Source organism: Ranitomeya imitator, chromosome 1, assembly GCF_032444005.1.
Source record: "Ranitomeya imitator isolate aRanImi1 chromosome 1, aRanImi1.pri, whole genome shotgun sequence".
NCBI classification, from domain to species: domain Eukaryota; kingdom Metazoa; phylum Chordata; class Amphibia; order Anura; family Dendrobatidae; genus Ranitomeya; species Ranitomeya imitator.
In genome coordinates, this window is record NC_091282.1 from 707,169,061 (window position 1) to 707,189,880 (window position 20,820).

Sequence of the window (20,820 nt, forward strand, 5' to 3'; positions counted from 1 at the left end):
CGCATTTCGCCACACAAAACTCACACACACAACTTGACACATGAAACTCGCCCTAAAACACACACAAGTCTGGTTTTATCCTTCAAAAATAAAAATCTAATAAGCAAACTACAAGAACAACAAATGTACCATATAGGAAATATGGCAGGTGTCAGTCACATGACCTGTCTATTATGTGTATGTGTGAGCGAATATATACTGCCAGGGGGGAGGGCTTCCTGTTGGCTGGGGATTTATCAGGCTGCCAATAGCAACCAATCACAGTTCAGCTTCTATTTTGCTACAGTTAATTAATCTGAGTTCTGATTGGTTAATATAGGCAACAAATGACATTCTCAGTATAACAAAGCTTGTGTGAGATAATAGCATGTCAGTTAGGGTGTGTTGGTGGAAAGGCTGATGTCAGTCACATTACCTGTATGTGAGAGGATATAGAAATTGCCAGTTACAGACTATTTTTACCACAATAATGCCTCATAAGAAAAGGAATTCCATGGCACAAATGTCAGGTGATGTGAAAAGAAAAGCTGCATTCCGGGCCAATTAAAAATGTGAAGACCGAGAAACAAGGCTGACACACATGAGAACAGCAGCTGCATCCTCAAGAGCCAATGAACTTTCTGAGCAGAGGGAAGCGAGGCTTGCAGACAAGAGAACAAGAGCTGCTTCCTCAAGGGCCAATAAACTTTCTGAGGAGAGGGAAGCGAGGCTTGCAGACATGAAAACAAGAGCTGCTTCCTCAAGAGCCAATGAACTTTCTGAGGAGAGGGAAGCGAGGCTTGCAGACATGAAAACAAGAGCTGCTTCCTCAAGAGCCAATGAACTTTCTGAGGAGAGGGAAGCGAGGCTTGCAGACATGAAAACAAGAGCTGCTTCCTCAAGGGCCAATGAACTTTCTGAGGAGAGGGAAGCGAGGCTTGCAGACATGAAAACAGTTTTTGCCTTTTAATAATTACATTTCTATCTATTTGTTTTGTGGTTTTTGTGTGCAGAATACATTTTTGTTAACACATTCTATTTTGCTAACAGCAGTTATTAACCCGGGCGAAGCCGGGTAGTACAGCTAGTATATATATACTTTTTCAATCATGTTGATCTTTTAGTTTGCCCCTTTTGTTTTCAGTGTAATTAACCTGATGATAGTAATAGTAATTACATATACAGTGCCAACCTCACATTCCACAGCTCTTTACAATTTGGAGATTCACCTGATGATGAATCTTTGGTTTTTCCTTTTGTCATCAGATTCTTTTTTCCATTCAGTATGTTTGCTGCTCTCTTGGGTTCAGCATCAAAGGAGCCAATTTTCATCCTTGTCACTACTCCTATATCTGTACAGTGATTAAAAAAAAGATGTACCAATCTGGGAGTGGGGGCGCGTTATATTTGTATTCAACAATAAAAGTGACTGGTATTATTTTTTTTTCAGTTTATTTCCCCCCTCCCCCCTAAAGAAAAAAAATTCATCTATTAACCTTGCTGAATTTCTTTGCCTTATTCCTGTATTGCCCAGCTTGGGCCGGCTGGCAGGCCAGGTAACTGCAGTCTTCTCGTGTTGCGTGTGCTTGATGTCAGTATGTGGAGATGTGTCTGTGTTACATCTGGAGACCTTATGGAACTGAGGAAAGGGGAAACTGTTTGTGGGCTTCTGGGGGTCGATTCGGCTCATTAACCCAGCGAACTCTGATTTACATGGGTCAGAGGTTGCTGTATGCTCACTTGGAGGCTAAGGAAAGTATTAGATCTAAAACTGATAATCATCCATAGGTTAACCCTCTCGTTTGTGGCCACCTAAAACATAATGCAGGACTTTGATTCTGATTCTTTGCTCATGTAGAAACATTTTAAGTCCCGATTCATCATTGCCTTTGCGCCTGTTTTTTTGGGGGGGGGGCTAGTTTTGTGTGTTTTGCACCTTTTTTTGTTTGTACCCATTTCATTATTTTATTTGCTCCTTTTTTAAGTATATTTTCTATGTGGTCGCCTGTTGTTTTTTTTTTTTGTTTTTTTCGTTTTGTTTTCTGCGTTGTGGCCAGAATTTAGCAATTCCAGATGTTTTCCCCTGGTTCATCAATTGCAACTTTTTAAAGAATTACTAAATTTGACGCAACTTCCAGTCCCCATTCTGGTGTGTGCTGGACACCTCCTTTTTAACTGCTAAAGTGCCCCACATAAAATAAAAAAAATTATATATATATATGTATATGTTAAAAAAAATTGGAACAGCACCAAACACAGTACCTTAACAAAGTGCACGCATCCCCAGCCAGCAATCTCAGAAGGCTCCTTGCAATAGTAGAAAAAAAAAAAAGGATTGATAAAGGATTGTATCCGAAACGTCGCCACGCCATTTGGGCAATAAACATCACTTTTTTTTTTTCTGGATGTCTGCTGTGCTGTTTCTTCTTTTTTATATATATATATATATATATATATATATATATATATATATATATATATATATATATATATATATATATATATATATATATATATATATATATATATATATATATACCGTATATATATATATATAATACTGACTTGCTAGATGAGTGCTACTCCATCCAACAACGATACAATCCAGTGTGACTGCTGCAGCCAATCAGTAGCCACTGATCGGCTGCAGCCTTTACTATTCTTTCAGAATGGAAAAAAAAAGCTGCAATAACTATAAATCTAAGTTTAATTGGCCTCAAGAGGCTCAAGAGATTAATACAAATATAATAAATTTTTAAAGTGAAAGTCAAAAATATTACATAAAATTCCTTAATTGGATTTGACCTAAATATTGTAAAAATATAAATATCACATACCAGTAATTACTAATCACTTTATACATATTTGGTAGCTCCGTAGCCATAATAACTAGTACAAAAGATTTCTTTAGTTTTTTATTTTTCTTCTCAAGTCAAGAAAATCATATGTTCACTAAAATGCCACCAACTCTATTAACTTTTTATGCGATGACATAAAAAAATCTAAACTTATTACTGACATATAAAAAAAAATCTAAAGTTATTACTGCTGGGATTTAGAGAGGTAAAAACTATCAATTTCTGTCCTAATATAAAAAGTTATTCATCCCTGTATTACTGGGGATAAGTTACTGGCACATGTCCATTATCCCTGGCATTGCCACCAATAAAAATGCCCCATTATTTTAAAAGCTGTTATTAATGGACTGTTAAATACCAGAGAAGTGAGATTGCAAAATCGTCCAGTCTGCTTCTGTCTACATTGCATTGCTTTGGTAGGGTCTGAAACCTGATCCACTGTCAGTTAAACAGATCCTGGCTGCCCAGTGTCTCCCCTGTCCCATATAAAATCCTGCTTTGGTTAGATGGGAACATCTTTAACACATCAGCTCGTCTTACTCCCAGGGTGCCTATAGCGGGGCCATGAATGGTAATTCCTAGTGTTTTGTGGCCGCCAGATAGTTAGCAGCAGAGTCACAAGTCAATATAAAAGAAAAAAAACCATGATGCTCTTACTTGTAAACAGCCATCAAATCATCTTGCTCACGGTAGATGCTGGTATTTTCACCCATTTTAAACAAAGTCTACATTCAGTCTATATCCAGTTCTTTTGACACAAATAAAAATATGGGACACTTGATACAATTTTCTTTAGCATAAATAAATTATTTATTGCAGCTCACAGAATACGATCTGAGATTGCCAAACTTTGGAAAAAGGGTCAAGGAACAGACGCAACTCAATACAACTGAAGACCCAAATACATATCAGATAAGTCAGCAGGATCTGCCAATGTCAGTGGGACTGGCTGACCAGCTAATGTTGTGGGAGCCTCCTGACACATGATGTAAGGGGAGAGGAGGATTTTGTTGTAGGACTATCATTGGGATTATAAACCAAGGCCACAGAAGTCTGACAGCAGCTCTCACATTGAGAACACAGGAGGAGCATTCGACCAGAGAAGTTGGAAAAAAATAGCTATTGGCTTTTGGCCAACATCTATCTAGTATGTATGTAGAGTTTAAGGTCTATGGGGTCATGCAGACATCTGTGCAAATCGGTACGATCTCTGATTGCAATGCCCAAACTGGCCATGGCTCTCACATAAATTTTATGAAGCTGTCACCCTCTGGTCAGAAGAGCCACGGCCAGTCTGTGCATTGCAATCCGAGATTGGACCGATTTGTACGGACGTCTGCATGAGCCCTAAGTCACATGTTGGCGTGACTTTTAGCAGTGGCTCTAAAATGTGAATGGGGTGCAATCTATAGATTTTCCACTTTACTGTAAATTTATTGCATCATCTAGGCTCAAGACCTATGTACAGTATAATGAATAAATGTCTTATTGTTGCCCAATAATCAGAAGGATGGGAATCCCTATTCACACATTTGAAAGCATCAGTGGTAAAAAGGATGAACTGTCAAGATCCTTTATTTTTTAGGCAAAATGGAGATCAAATGCAAAAAGTATTTCATTTTTGAAGGGCGTCAAGGCTTATTCACAAGTTACCTTTCTTTTTTACTTTTTTTTTTTTACCGTGCTGTTATTTTAATGCAGAAAAAAATGCAATGTTTTACAGTATCAGTAAAAACAATGAGATTTCTAAAATCTTAGGCACACAGTGCATTTTTTTCCTTACGTATTTCCATCTGCTGTGCATTTTTTTCAAATCTGCATCATGACAATTCTTTCAACGTTTTTCACCCATTCAAATTAATGGAAAACAGCACAAGTAAAATGCACATAAAAATGTGTCAAAAACATATTTTCCTGCCAAGGCTTTGTTTTTTTGGTGCAAAAAAATCTTCTGCTGCAAATACTCCGTGTCCACATACTTACCTCCATGCATTAACTAGACAGCCTTTTTAAGAAACTGACATATAAAAAGATCACTGTGTGTATATAGCAATCACTGAAACAAATATTATATAGTGTAAATAATATAAGATAAAAGACAAGATATGCTGGAGAATAAAATGGAAACAGAAAAGTTTTCTGCTGTACAGAGATCATAAAAATGGTTTGTTCAAAGGCTTAAAAATGTGGACTGCACCTTTCTTCTCGTGTAAATCCCTCTACGATCATTAAACACAAAAAACGAGAATGTCCCTGCTGCTAAATTGGAGTCCAGAGGAGTCGGAGGCAACAGGATCTGAAGATCAAAATTCCAGACATAGCAACGTGAAACCTGCCACTAACTGAGTGCATCCTGTCCCCATCCACACTCTGCAGGGAAACCGTAGGACAAGGTGGGTCTGTGGGGGCAGTGAGCACATGGAACAATCCCTTTTTTGTGCGGCTGCATTGTTATTATGGTGTTATTGCCATAGGTGTGACATGTTAATGATCTTGGTGAGTAGTGTACCTGTTCTGTTGAGAGCACAGATGTAGCCCCAATGCTAGAGCTCCTACTCTAACAACACATAAATTTTACATCTATATTTAATATATTTGAAAGTTTAGTGACATTAGATCACAAGCTTTGCAAACAAAAGTTTGTGTCAAGCTTCTTTTACACGCATAAATCTAGCGAGACAATCCACGCTGAATTAAATGACTTGTTGCTCAAGCTCACGGAAACTATCTGTGGGCAAAAAAAAAGACAAAATGAATGGTATGACCATCCTATGTGTCCTCCATTTCTACATCAGGGTACTTCATGATTGTTGTATCTTGCAATTCTGTTCCTGTTTGCCTGATAAACCTGACACAACAGATAGGGAGGGAAGAAACCCTTCAGGACATTGTGCAGATGGTTTGGGGAACTACAGATTTATACATTGGAACCATATAACTATTTATTTTGCCTTTGATTTCTCTTTCAATTTTTATATAGTACCTGTAAAACGTTTGGACACATTTGCTCATGCAATGGTTTTCCCTGTTCTTATTGGAATCTGCATATTGTAGATTCATTTAATCCAAAAAAATGTCCAATAATGTTATAGGCTGGCACTTCCAAACTACATCATCACAATTTTCGGACTAACATATAATGTTGCCGAATTAAGAGATCCAGTACTTAATTTAGGATGTAAAAATACAATGCTTTATTAATATTAATATTAAAATCAAAATAACATGTGTTAAATCATTGAAAAGATAACCGAGCACCCTTTACTAGGGAGACACTGCATTATATGACGGTATGTAACCAGCCCAAATTACAAAGCCATACAGATGTATACAACATTCTTACATAAGCCCACCAATACATGAGCAATACATTCTAATAGGCATGTGCCCTACATCTATACTTAAGCTGAATGAAAGTTACTGTGGCATGCAATCGTAAGAAATGTACCGTAACATATTACCAAGATCAGGCAGCAATGAAGATCGCATCCACGTGTGGTTAGCAGCGTCCCTCCTCACCCCGGCTGGGTTTTCCGAGGGCGAAGCCCCCGGAAGAAGAGGGATGCAAAACATGCGTTGGGGTGAGGAGGGACACTGCTAACCACACGTGGATGCGATCTCCATTGCTGCCTGATCTTGGTAAGATGTTACATTACATTTCTTACGATTGCATGCCACAGTAACTATATTACTATTATTATATTGGGGGCTTATGTAAGAATGTTGTATACATCTGTATGGCTTTGTAATTTGGGCTGGTTACATACCGTCATATAATGCAGTGTCTCCCTAGTAAAGGGTGCTCTGTTATCTTTTCATTGTTTTAACACATGTTATTTTGATTTTAATATTACCGTATTATTAATAAAGCATTGTATTTTAATATCCTAAATTAAGTACTGGATCTCTTCATTCGGCAACATTATATGTTAGTCTGAAAATTGTGATGATATTGTAGATTCAGACTGAAGGCAACAAAAGCATGAAGAGACACATATGGAAACAAGGGCTATAGAAACACCTGTGTACTTGCAGGGTCCTCGCTCCTCCTGTACCAGTTGTGACTTGTATTTTTCAAGATTATTGTACCTGTTTTTATTATGTATACTCCTCCTCACATGTAAAGCGCCATGGAATACATGGCGCTATAATAATAATAACCAAACCAGAATTTGTTAGAAACCTTAGAATCCTCATGGTAGCCTGTTTTTACTCTGACAGCTTTACACCCCTTTGCCATTCTCTCAATCAGCTTCATCAGGTATCACCTGTAATGGCTTCTGATGAACGTATATGCCTTGTCGACAGTTCATTTATGGAATCACCAGCCTTTAGAAAGTGTTTGCGACCATAGGGTGAGTTTTTCATAGGCAGTGTTGGTACATAGTTCCATACAGTATTGAGCCATAATCTACAATAGAATAGCAAGAATATGTGAAGAATTAGAGAAACAGTGCATGCTTACCTTTAATTATGATAAAAGGTTACTAGAACCTTGAAGGTGTCCTGAAGAGCAGTCATGAAAGCCATCAATAACAAATTATAAATTTGTCTCTCATGAGGACACTAAGGTACCTTCACACATAACGATATTGTTAACGATATCGTTGCTATTTGTGACGTAGCAACGATATCGTTAATGAAATCGTTCTGTGTGACAGCGACCAACGATCAGGCCCCTGCTGGGAGATCGTTGGTCGCTGAACAAAGTCCAGAACTTTATTTCGTCGCTGGACTCCCTGGAGACATCGCTGGATCGGCGTGTGTGACACCGATCCAGCGATGTCTTCACTGGTAACCAGGGTAAACATCGGGTAACTAAGCGCAGGGCCGCGCTTAGTAACCCGATGTTTACCCTGGTTACCATGCTAAAAGTAAAAAACAAACAAACAGTACATACTTACCTACAGCCGTCTGTCCTCCAGCGCTGTGCTCTGCTCTCCTCCTGTACTGTCTGTGAGCCGGAAAGCAGAGCGGTGACGTCACCGCTCTGCTTTCCGGCTCACAGACAGTACAGGAGGAGAGCAGAGAAGCAGAGCGCAGCGCTGGAGGACAGACGGCTGTAGGTAAGTATGTACTGTTTGTTTTTTTTTACTTTTAGCATGGTATCCAGGGTAAACATCGGGTTACTAAGCGCGGCCCTGCGCTTAGTTACCCGATGTTTACCCTGGTTACCGGCATCGTTGGTCACTGGAGAGCGGTCTGTGTGACAGCTCTCCAGCGACCAAACAGCGACGCTGCAGCGATCCGAATCGTTGTCGGTATCGCTGCAGCGTCGCTTAATGTGAAGGGGCCTTAAGATAAGTTCATCAGTTACCAGCCTCATAAAATGCAAATTGACAGCTTGAAATGTTGCTTTCTCAAACAAGAAGAGATTTGTTTGGGCCAAGCAACACAAGGACTGAATGTTAGATCAGTGGAAATCTGTACTGTGGTCTATGAATCCAAATTTGAGATTTTTGTTATCAACAGTTGTATCTTTGTAAGACGTAGAGAAGGTGAGCAGATGTTTTTTACATGTGTGGTGCCCACCGTGAAGCATGAAGGAGGAAGTGTGCTGACATGGAGGTACTTTACTGGTGACACTGTTGGGGATTTATTCCAAACTTAAGGCATACTTATCCAGCATGGCTACCACATCATTCTACAATGACATGCTAACCCTTGTAATTTTCACTTAGTGGGACCATCATCTGTGTTGCAAGATGACAATGGCATACAACACAACTCCAAGCTATGTAAAGGTTTGGTGACCAAGAAGGGAAAGGATGGAGTGTTGCGACAGTTGGCATGACCTCCAAATCACCCAACCACAGCTCAATTGAGTTGGCTTGGGTTAAGTAGAACCAAAGGGTGAAGGCAAAATGGCTAACTCAACACCTCTGGGAACTCTCAAGACTGTTGGAAAGCCATTCTAGATAACTGCTTTTGATGAAGCAGCTGAGAGAATGCCAAAGGGGTGTAAATCTGTAATCAGAGTAAAAGAGGGGTACTTTGAGGAATCTAAACTTTTTAAGACCTATTTTTCCTTGTTTCACACGTTTCTTTATTCCTTATGTCCATATGTGTTTTCCTTGGTTTTGCTGCCTTCTGTCTGAATTTACAATATGCAAATTCCAGTAAGCACAAGGAAATCTATTGTATGAACAGATGGCCAAACACTCACATGGCTTAGCAGCATGGCGGCTTTTATACATCACTAAACTGTATAGCTGTGAATCCACCACTGTGGTGAGGTAATCCATTTACTAGATGGCTGCAGCACAAGTCTTTGTCTCTTCTCTGCCTGTTCTTTTACTCTGCTCCTCCCTCTGTTCATAGACTTTAATAGGGAACTGTAAGCTGATCCTTCAGTGAGTTAAATTTACTCTTGCTAAAAACAAGAAAAACGGTTATCAGCTTTTCAGAGTGAATGATGAGTTCTGAAGATGGGGAAAAGAAGCATATCTTTTATTAACATATCTTACATAGTTTCTTATGTTTGTTTGAACTATTGAGCTATGCAAAGTTTGTTGTAACAACAGTGACCATTATCATGTATTTTTCTTTTTCAATTTTCTTCAAACCATAGGACGGTATAAACTAATAATAAGATCACAATTACATGCCATGCCTTATCCTGCTTTATTGCCAGCTCTCCAATACGGCCTCTGATAACACTTTACAGGCTGCTGTGATGACGTCACGTCTGCAGAACTTGTGACCGATGCAGCCAATCACTGGGCTCAGGGGCTCTAATTTATTTAGATTTTATTAATACTGTGTCTAAATTCAGACTGATCTACTAAACGTAACTATTACTAAATAATAATTACTTTTTTTCATCTCTTTAGATTTCAGATCCAAAGAAATACATCTGATCCTTCCAATTATAAGAGCTTGGGTGACTGTTTCAAGAAGATCTATCGCAATGAAAGGTAAGTGGGGATCATGCATTGAGAACATGGACATAGAATGTACAATACGGTGGCTTCTTTTTACAGAAGCTTAGGGAGAACTCATCTTGGTTACCCTTTGGACTTGTTCCCACTATCCTTTGTAAACAAACATTCCATGTAACCCTAGCCTAAATGCCACTTATTAGTATATTAAGCCCTATTGTCACTGAGTCATCCAATTGCTTGGTGAGATCAGTAAGCCTGGATTGAGTGGGTCGATATATGGACTGCAATGCCCAGACCGACCCTGCGTCTCTCAACTTAAACTTACAGCCTCATATGTGCTTATGAAGCTGTGCGTTTGGGTCAACAGACCTGGGATCAGCCCATTAACTTCCATTTAGAGAGAGAAAAGGAGAGCGAAACAGGCAGAGGCAAACATAGAAAGCTCATGGTGAACTTTCTAACAAGTCTTTTACCTCACCCTAGAAATTATTCACATCCAGTTATCTCCATCTAATATGCTTAAGGTTGCTGGTGCTTTTCTCACTGTGCTAAACAATGAAGAGCATGTAACACTCTGTGTGTGCTGTGTTGTGGATATTAGAGACCACAGCAGCAAGTCTGCAGCACCCAGCAGATTGCAAATTAAGAGAGATCATGCAGAGAGTAAACTGATTAAATGCGAGATATAAGTGATGTAATGACCAGATATAGTGTACACACACAGGACAGCTTATTCTCAAAAGTTACTTGAAAGTATGGTCACTCTTAAAGAGATATTTCTAAAGCTGTCTGCCTGGGACATAAATGATAATGATAATAAAAATAAGACATGGGAGCAGGGAAACCATGCCACACTGAGATAGACAATGCTTGACATTGGTATTGTCGACTACCCCCCTTATTAAGTGCCTTCCCAAGGGATCACCGACCCCTTTTCCTCCCAACCTCCGAATAACGACATGAGTCTCAAGTTGGATATAATTGGCCACAGCGGCCTTTATTATTACAAACAAAACATATAACCATAAACAGCTGGGAAGGGGTCCTTGAAGCTAAAATCTGGTGTCACCCATAGTATGAACAAGTGGACAAGAGACCAACCGTAGATTACTCTCAGCCGTTACCCCACAGGCTCGAGAGCACCAAAATACCCCGAAGGGTTACCATTGTCCACTTCCAACTTAGGAATCTGGCCCACCATTACCACGATTCCCCCAGATCACCAGACCCGCAACCAAAACTTAAACCAACTGGAGAGTCCGTATCCCGACGGACCCCCCAGGCCAATTTAGCACCAACTCCAAGGACCCCTCCCCCCGCCTACAGCCACTATGACCCGAAAGCTAAAGACAAACCACCCGTAAACACAACAAAAAGGGGAAAGCGGGCGGGACTGCTCCAGATTCTGTAGAGCGGGAAGTGAACCGCTCCACCCCCTGCTCCCATCATCCCCTTCTCCACCACTACCCCTCCCCCTGGAACGAACGACACGCCCCCACCACTTGTCGCCTGCTCCAAACCCCCTGTCATGGCGGCTTCCACCTACGCCGCCCGGGGGGGGAGGGGCGGGCGGCTCGCTCCAGCCTGTCTTGACATTGGTATTGTCGACTACCCCCCTTATTAAGTGCCTTCCCAAGGGATCACCGACCCCTTTTCCTCCCAACCTCCGAATAACGACATGAGTCTCAAGTTGGATATAATTGGCCACAGCGGCCTTTATTATTACAAACAAAACATATAACCATAAACAGCTGGGAAGGGGTCCTTGAAGCTAAAATCTGGTGTCACCCATAGTATGAACAAGTGGACAAGAGACCAACCGTAGATTACTCTCAGCCGTTACCCCACAGGCTCGAGAGCACCAAAATACCCCGAAGGGTTACCATTGTCCACTTCCAACTTAGGAATCTGGCCCACCATTACCACGATTCCCCCAGATCACCAGACCCGCAACCAAAACTTAAACCAACTGGAGAGTCCGTATCCCGACGGACCCCCCAGGCCAATTTAGCACCAACTCCAAGGACCCCTCCCCCCGCCACCATGAGGATACTTGACCCCCTCAAGTAACCGAAACCCCACCAACCTTAACCGCTATGGCCCGCTCAATTCCCGACTGCAACCCCAAAGCCCACAAATCTATGCCTACCGCGTTCAGATGGACCCCGTCTCCCAAAAGAAATTGGTCACCACCGCGCTCCAACTCAAAATGGCGCAAGGTCATCCCTCCGTTTCGCACAACAAAACCCGACACGGCCCGGTTCACCTTAATCCGGGCTCTATTTATCTTCTCCACCGACCTGGCGTGCCTCCAAGATGTACGAGGAACAATCTCGGACCACACGATCGACATCTCCCGAAACGAAACCCATAGCCGGAGCATGTCGTGTTTTATGTCCCGTATCAACTCTCGACAAGGACGAATTCCCAGGTCGTTTCCCCCAACGTGCAGAACCAAAATGTCAGGAGGCCTATCCAGACGAATGCCATTGTGTACCTCCTCCAGGACTCTGTTCCAACTTAAACCCCGAAACCCCAACCACCTGATGACGGCCACGTCCCTGGAAAACCCGAGCTGTCTTCCATCCTGCCTGACGTCGGCCCGTCTCGCGCCCCAGTACACATATGAGTGGCCGACGATCCACACCAACAACGAGGATGGACCTGAAAAACATAAACAACTTAGACCAAAAGCCCACACACGCAAAATATCAACCGTTCCCAGATGTTCAAGGCCTCACATAACTCCGATAGCGGCCGGATTCCCACCGCCCAATTCTTTGCACCACCTCCGGAGCCAACCCGTTTCGTGCCGCCTCGGTGGCAGCCCCAATCCTGAAAGAATGGGAGGCGAACCTGGCCGCATCTACCCCGATGGCCTTTAAACACTGCCGAAAAACCGCTACAAACTGATATTTGGACAGGAAAGACCCATCCTCGTGACACAACAAAGGCCGATCACCCCGCGGATGCAACCTAACAAAAACCTGCCAGCAACGAATAGGACACATAACAGAACCAGGAACTGCGCCCAAAACAACCTTTTTACCCCGACCCATCTGATCTGTCTTAGACTTCCGAATCCAGAACTGCATTGACCCATCGGAAACAAAAACGTCCACCGCCCACAGGCCCCCTTGACGAACCGTAGTGGGCGACACCAGTTCCCCAATCCTCAACGCTCCGTAAAAGGCCAAGGAAAAAGCTAAGCGAAATAGCGCAACCTCGAAACTGGAAACGCATACGTCACTCAAACGTGCCCCCAACCGCTCCAACATTTCAAAGGACACCGGGCGCCTACAATCTCCTCGGCTGCCTGATCTTCTCAGCCCCTTCGCAGCCTGCTTCACCAGAAAGGACTTTGTCACGTCCTGAAAACCCCGAAGCCTGAAACCAAAGGCTAAAGCCGCAATCGTCCTATCCACCTTCGCTGCCGACCATCCCTGATCCGCCCCATGTCTCAACCACAGCAACAATGCTCCCACCTGATCAAAACCCGTACTCCCGACACCACAAGTCGCCAGCCAACTCTCCCAACTGTTCCATACCACCTGATAAACCGACCACGTACTTGGGGCTAAAGACGCTTGGATTAAAGGCTCTGCAGCCCGGACACCACGTTCCAAAGTTCCGCCGGGCATTCCAGGCCTGTCTCCTCGGCATCCGGCGCCAGCGACCGGAAACGCTCCCACTGGAAACGAGACAAAGAATCGGCAACACAATTATTAACACCAGGCACATGTGAAGCTGTGAAATAAGCATTCAGGTGTAAACAAGACAAAACCAACTGCCGAAGCACTCTGATCACCGGGGGAGACGCCGTCGTCAAACTGTTAATGGCGCACACCACAGCCATATTATCACAGTTAAAGCGCACCCTTTTGTTCCGAAATTCATCGCCCCAGATCCGCACCGCCACCAAAATCGGAAAAATTTCCAACAACGTGATGTTCCGCACCAAACCTGTTTCAACCCAGGCTTCTGGCCACCTGGCCGCACACCAACGGCCCCCAAAAAAGGCCCCAAAACCAATACCGCCTGAAGCGTCAGTGAACAAGTCTAAATCAGCATTGCCCACTGCCTCCTCCATCATCAATGAACGCCCGTTGTAACAGGACAAAAAACGGTCCCAAACCTCCAAGTCAGCCTTGTGCTCAGCTGACAAACGCACAAAATGATGCGGGGCGGTGACCCCGGCCGTAGCACTGGCCAATCTACGTGAAAAAATTCTCCCCATGGGAATAATTCGACACGCAAAATTCAACTTCCCCAAGAGCGACTGCACCTCACGCAGTGGCAATTTTTTCACACGCCTAGCTCGCGCCACCTCGTCCCTCAAACCCAAAACCTTGTCCACCGGAACCTAAACTCCCACTTCTCAGAATCGATGACAATGCCCAAAAAAGACAAGCTCGTACACGGGCCCTCCGTCTTGCCCGGTGCCAACGGGACCCCGAAGCGCTCCGCCACCCAAACAACTGTCCTTAACAGGACCTCACAACATTGAGACTGCCCAGGGCCTATACACAAGAAGTCATCCAAATAATGAATTACTGAGTCTAAACCGGACACATCCCGCACCGCCCACTCCAGAAAGGAACTGAAAGCCTCGAAATAAGCACACGACAGTGAACAGCCCATCGGCAAACATAGATCAACGTAGAACGCACCGTCCCAATAACAGCCTAACAACCTCACGCTATCGGGATGAACGGGCAACAAACGAAAGGCCGACTCAATATCAGTCTTGGCCAACAACGCTCCCTTGCCGCAAATGCGCACCCACCTGGCTGCTTCATCAAATGAAGTATAAACCACCGAACAAAGCTCCGGATCAATCCCATCGTTAACCGACCTCCCCTTCGGGTATGACAAATGCTGAATGAGCCGGAACTTATTCGGCTCTTTCTTGGGCACAACGCCCAGGGGTGACACAACCAAATCCTCCAAAGGGGGGGTAAGAAAAGGACCAGACATCCTCCCCAACGCCACCTCTTTGCCCAACTTTTCAGACACCACCGAAGCGTGCAACCCGGCCGATTTCAGGTTCTTCAGCGTCGGTGGTATCGCAAAACCCGGAGCCGGTATAGAAAAACCAACATCAAACCCAGCCCGGAGCAACTCTGCCCCCTCCCTATCGGGATACCTATTTAGATAGGGGGCCATCGCGTCCAACCTCACCGGAGTCGCCCCCTTTGGGATTACCCTCAGGCTTCCCTTTCTTCTTAAAACATTTGGAGGCTCCGTGGGAGGCACCATTGCAGTGCGAGCACAAATGCTTGAACTTGCAAGTCGCCCCGAACTTACATTGGCCCTCGTTGAACTGCCAACACACGCCATGCTTCTGACTTCCTGATTGACCCGCCTGACCCCCGGCTCCCGCAGAGGAACCCTGTCCAAAGCCTTGGCCGGAAGTTCCGGCCCCCCCTTGAAAGGATTGACCAAACTTCGTCGGCGCCATTACGCGTAACCACAAACCGATGTCCTTCTGATCCCATCTGATCGCTGGACGAACCGCCTTCCGCTGCCGAAACTGCTCATCATACCTTGACCATGCTTGACCACCATAAACCCTATGCGCCTCCCCTATGGAATCCATATAACAAAACAAGGCTGAGCAATTCTCGGGAGCCTTTTCGCCAATAACACTTGCCAAAATCGCAAATGCCTGAAGCCAGTTCACAAACGTCTGAGGAATAAGTCGCCAACGCCGCTTCTCCTCATCCTCCTTCTTACTATCCTCTTTTTTATTCTTGTCCAAGTTAAATTTCTCCAGTGGTAACAGTGAAAATATCTCCACGTACTCATCTTTCCAAATCTTCTCGCGCACTTCCTTCTTCAAATGCGCCCCCAACGGCCCTTCAAAGCACACATACACCTCACCACGTGCCTTATCATCCAGCCGAATACCCCCTTCCTTCTCCTTCTCCGTCTGTACTGACACCGAGACCGGCTCAGCCGACCTACCCTGGTCACCTGAACCGCTGCCCAACAACGTTAACCCTGAATCGGACGATCCGACCCAAGCTGACAAAGGGGACGGCCCTGCCCTACCACTGTTCAACCGTGACAACAACTCCCGCACCCCCGACAGCAACTCACCCACTCCTTCCCGACTCGTATCCCCACGCACCGCGACTCCCTCGCCGCGCTCCACACACCCCCCAACCCGATCAACCGCAGTCATAATCGGCGTCGACAACGCCGGGGACAAACAAAACATAGAATGGTTCTCACCAGGCTGCAGGGGAGCTGCAGTCCCCCCAGCCGCAGACGTCGTCGCCGTCCCGCCGTCTCTTGCCTGCGAAGCCGTCTGTGCGTCCACCCGGACGTGGACCTCGCTCCTCACCGATCCAGCTGCTCCGCCCCCAGCAGAGGGGACCGAGCCGACTCCGTCACTCCAGGAGGCCGCCAGGAATCCGTCGGGCCCAGACCCAGACCCGCTGACCACAGCGCTGCCACCTGCCGCCATCCCATAGAGTGGTGCGGGCCCGATCGCAGGTGCATGGGGGGAATGGCGTGCCCCGGCTGAGTCTGGCAGCCCCGCCGAGTCTGGGGCGCCGCTTGCAACTAGGATGCTCCCCCGCTGTCTCGTGGCGCCGCCGGAACCAGGCCGCCCGGGGCAGGCGTAACCGCCGCGTCCCGCCGTGCCCATACCACGTCCAGCAGCCGCTCTGGCGCGCGTGGGACCAGACCCCCCAGTGGATGAGGGAGAGGGCCCAACTGCCGCCGCAGGCCCCAGCGCAGCAGGTGGATTCCTCCCGGACCGCGGCCTGCTGGGGCGCTTACACGCAGGCGCGCGGCCCGGAGGGTCCCGAGAGGGGCTCCTGCGCCGTCGCTGGGGAGTCGGGGCAGCATCGGGGGATAGCCGCTGAGGGGGGCGCACGCGCCTGGACCGCCGCTTGCCAGGCCCAGCCGCTGAGGGATCAGCGCCGCTGCTGCCGCCACCGCTGGAACCGCTCAATACCCCTGCTACCTGTGCCTCCAGCCAGCCGGGCGGCTGCGACGCCGCCGCCGCCCGCAACTGCGAAAGCACTCTTTCTATGGCCGCCATTGCAGGAGGAACGGATGCTCCCTCCTGCTCCAGATTCTGTAGAGCGGGAAGTGAACCGCTCCACCCCCCGCTCCCATCATCCCCTTCTCCACCACTACCCCTCCCCCTGGAACGAACGACACGCCCCCACCACTTGTCGCCTGCTCCAAACCCCCTGTCATGGCGGCTTCCACCTACGCCGCCCGGGGGGGGGAGGGGCGGGCGGCTCGCTCCAGCCTGTCTAGAATCCTGGCTGAAAAATGCATACTGATTCAGACATCATTTGGTTACCAGCTGTCACATATGTGAAGTGATATCCATCATGGTGGTTCTATACCAGAGTACTCGCATGTGAAGGAGGATTACTCTGGTATGTTTGTGATTGGGCAGAATGCCAGGCTTGTATACATTACTATTGCAAGGATCTATTAATAAGAAGGAAGACAGAGATTGGTGACTACACTTCAGAGTTTCATGCTTCACCTAAAACAAATAGCAGTACAGGTTCCTGGCAAGTGATGGGCCCGTGCTTCCCACAAAGTATCACGTTCCTTAATTTCTACACTAAATTGAACTGAAGGAAAAGAATCAATGGCAAATCTAGAAGACTATGAGGAAATGGTGGACAAAGATGGTCTCTCGCTCTGGATGACCTCTTCTGTTCTGAATTTGTGTCCATAGGCAAGGTGTTGATTTGAATAGCCGCTGTGTAGGGAAAATAAATAGCTAGAGCAGGACTGATAAAATCCTTATTAATAATATTAGGCAATAACATTTTCAAAAAGTAATAGACAACCATTTTGATGTGGATTTTCCGCGTAAGTACAGCAGCATCACCAGGTTTGAGAGATTTACTTAATAGTGTATGCTGTATGCATTGTGATATGTCCACTTTAACCATCTGCTGTCTATTACCCATTCCCACAATATGTTGCGATAGAGGGTTAATCCTACTCCATTCTCTTCCACATCAAGAGGTGAGCAGGACACATGGCGTCATGTGTGCTGATGCCTGCCAGTATATTTTGGACCTGTCCTATTTTAATGAGCGGGACAGATTTATGATTCCTGCCAATCCTCCGAACGTCCCAGCACTATCGGCAAGTGACTGGGACAGGTGCATGAGACATGTCCCAGCAGGTATTGGTAAATGTGATGTCACTTGCCCCACTCCCTGGTGAAGTGAGCAGAGAAGGTCCTTGCCAATTTTTCTTATTTATCCCCTAGAATCTTTATTAAAATATAATTAAGTTAGAGGGGCAGCTCATGCGTGATATTCATCTATTAACCAGTGTGAAGAGCTTCTACAACCATATCTCACACTTTGCACAGATGAGTGGCACCACCCCCAAACAGTGTCTGCAAATTGAAATTCTGCTTTGGATTTTATCCTAAGTCATGTGGCAAGGCTCGTTAACCCCTTAATCCCATATGACGTACTATCCCGTTAAGGTGCCCTGGGACTTAATTCCCAGTGATGGGATAGTACGTCATATGCGATCGGCCGCGCTCACGGGGGGAGCGCGGCCGATCGCGACCGGGTGTCAGCTGCTTATGGCAGCTGACATCCGGCACTATGTGCCAGGAGCGGTCACGGACCGCCCCCGGCACATTAACCCCCGGCACACCGCGATCAAACATGATCGCGGTGTGCCGGCGGTGCAGGGAAGCATCGCGCAGGGAGGGGGCTCCCTGCGGGCTTCCTGAGACCCCCGCAGCAACGCGATGTGATTGCGTTGCTGCGAGGGTCTCCTACCTTCCTCCCTGCAGCAAGGCCCGAATCCAAAATGGCCGCGGCATCCGGGTCCTGCAGGGAGGGAGGTGGCTTACCAAGTGCCTGCTCAGAGCAGTCACTGTGAAGGCTGCAGCACTGCAAGTCAGATCGTTGATCTGACAGAGTGCTGTGCAAACTGTCAGATCAACGATCTGTGATGTCCCCCCCCTGAGACAAAGTAAAATAAGCTTAAAAAAAAATTTCCACATGTGTAAAAAAGATAGAAAAAAAAATCCTAAATAAAGAAAAAAAAAATATTCCCATAAATACATTTCTCTATCTAAATTTAAAAAAAAAAACAAATAAAAGTACACATATTTAGTATCGCTGCATCCGTAGCGACCCCACCTATAAAACTGTCCCACTAGTTAACCCCTTCAGTAAACACCGTAAGAAAAAAAACAACGAGGCAAAAAACAACGCTTTATTATCATACCGCCGAACAAAAAGTGGAATAACACGCGATCAAAAAGATGGATATAAATAACCATGGTACCGCTGAAAACGTCATCTTGTCACGCAAAAAACGAGCCGCCATACAGCATCATCAGCAAAAAAATAAAAAAGTTATAGTCCTGAGAATAAAGCGATGCCACAATAATTATTTTTTCTATAAAATAGTTTTTATTGTATAAAAGCGCCAAAACATAAAAAAAGATATAAATGAGGTATCGCTGTAATCGTACTGACCCGAAGAATAAAACTGCTTTATCCATTTTACCAAATGCGGAACGGTATAAACGCCTCCCCCAAAAGAAATTCATGAATAGCTGGTTTTTGGTCATTCTGCCTCACAAAAATAGGAATAAAAAGCGATCAAAAACTGTCACTTGTCAGAAAATGTTACCAATAAAAACGTCAACTCGTCCCGCAAAAAACAAGACCTCACATAACTCTGTGGACCAAAATATGGAAAAATTATAGCTCTCAAAATGTGAAGACGCAAAAACTTTTTTGCTATAAAAAGCGTCTTTTAGTGTGTGACAGCTGCCAATCATAAAAATCCGCTATAAAAAACGCTATAAAAGTAGATCAAACCCCCCTTCATCACCCCCTTAGTTAGGGAAAAATAATAAAATAAAAAAAAAATGTATTTATTTCCATTTTCCCGTTAGGGCTAGGGTTAAGGTTAGGGTTGGGGCTAGGGTTGGAGCTAAAGTCAGGGTTAGGGTTGAGGCTAAAGTTAGGGTTAGGGTTGGGGCTAAAGTTAGGGTTTGGATTACATTTACGGTTGGGATTAGGGTTTGGATTAGAGTTAGGGGTGTGTCAGGGTTAGGGGTGTGGTTAGGGTTACTGTTGGGATTAGGGTTAGGGGTGTGTTTAGATTAGGGTTTCAGTTAGAATTGGGGGTTTCCATTGTTTAGGCACATCAGGGGCTCTCCAATCGCGACATGGTGTCCGATCTCAATTGCAGCCAATTCTGCGTTGAAAAAGTAAAACAGTGCTACTTCCCTTCCGAGCTCTCTCGTGCGCCCAAACAGGGCTTTACCCCAACATATGGGGTATCAGCGTACTCGGAACAAATTGGACAACAACTTTTGGGGTCCAAGTTCTCTTGTTACCCTTGGGAAAATAATAAATTGGGGGCCAAAAATCATTTTTGTGGGAAAAAAAAAAGATTTTTTCTTTTCACGGCTCTGCGTTGTAAACTGTAGTGAAACACTTGGGGGTTCAAAGTTCTCACAAAACATCTAGATAAGTTCCTTGGGACGTCTAGTTTCCAATATGGGGTCACTTGTGGGGGGTTTCTACTGTTTGGGTACATCAGGGGCTCTGCAAATGCATCGTGACGCCTGCAGACCAATCCATCTAAGTCTGCATTCCAAATGGCGCTCCTTCCCTTCCGAGCTCTGCCATGCGCCCAAACAGTGGTTCCCCCCCACATATAGGGTATCAGCGTACTCAGGACAAATTGGACAACAACTTTTGGGGTCGAATTTATCCTGTTACCCTTGTGAAAATACAAAACTGGGGGCTAAAAAAATCATTTTTGTGGAAAAAATATATATTTTCACAGCTCTGCGTTATAAACTGTAGTGAAATACTTGGGGGTTCAAAGCTCTCAAAACACATCTAGATAAGTTCTTTAGGGGGTCTACTTTCCAAAATGGTGTCACTTGTGGGGGGTTTTAATGTTTAGGCACATCAGAGGCTCTCCAAATGCGACATGGTGTACCATCTCAATTCCAGTCAATTTTGCATTGAAAAGTCAAATGGCGCTCCTTCCCTTCCGAGCTCTGCCATGCACCAAAACAGTCATTTATCCCCACATATCGGGTATCAGCGTACTCA

At 45.2% G+C, this 20,820-nt stretch overlaps 1 protein-coding gene across 1 annotated transcript in view; it reads left to right on the forward strand.

The window, feature by feature from the left end:
- Window positions 1-20,820, forward strand: part of SLC25A21 (solute carrier family 25 member 21) — a 592,393-nt gene that overhangs the window by 422,398 nt on the left and 149,175 nt on the right. The window contains exon 4 of the mRNA XM_069731960.1: window positions 9,671-9,754. Coding sequence (XP_069588061.1) covers window positions 9,671-9,754 — 84 coding nt within the window. The remainder of the gene's footprint in view (window positions 1-9,670; window positions 9,755-20,820) is intronic.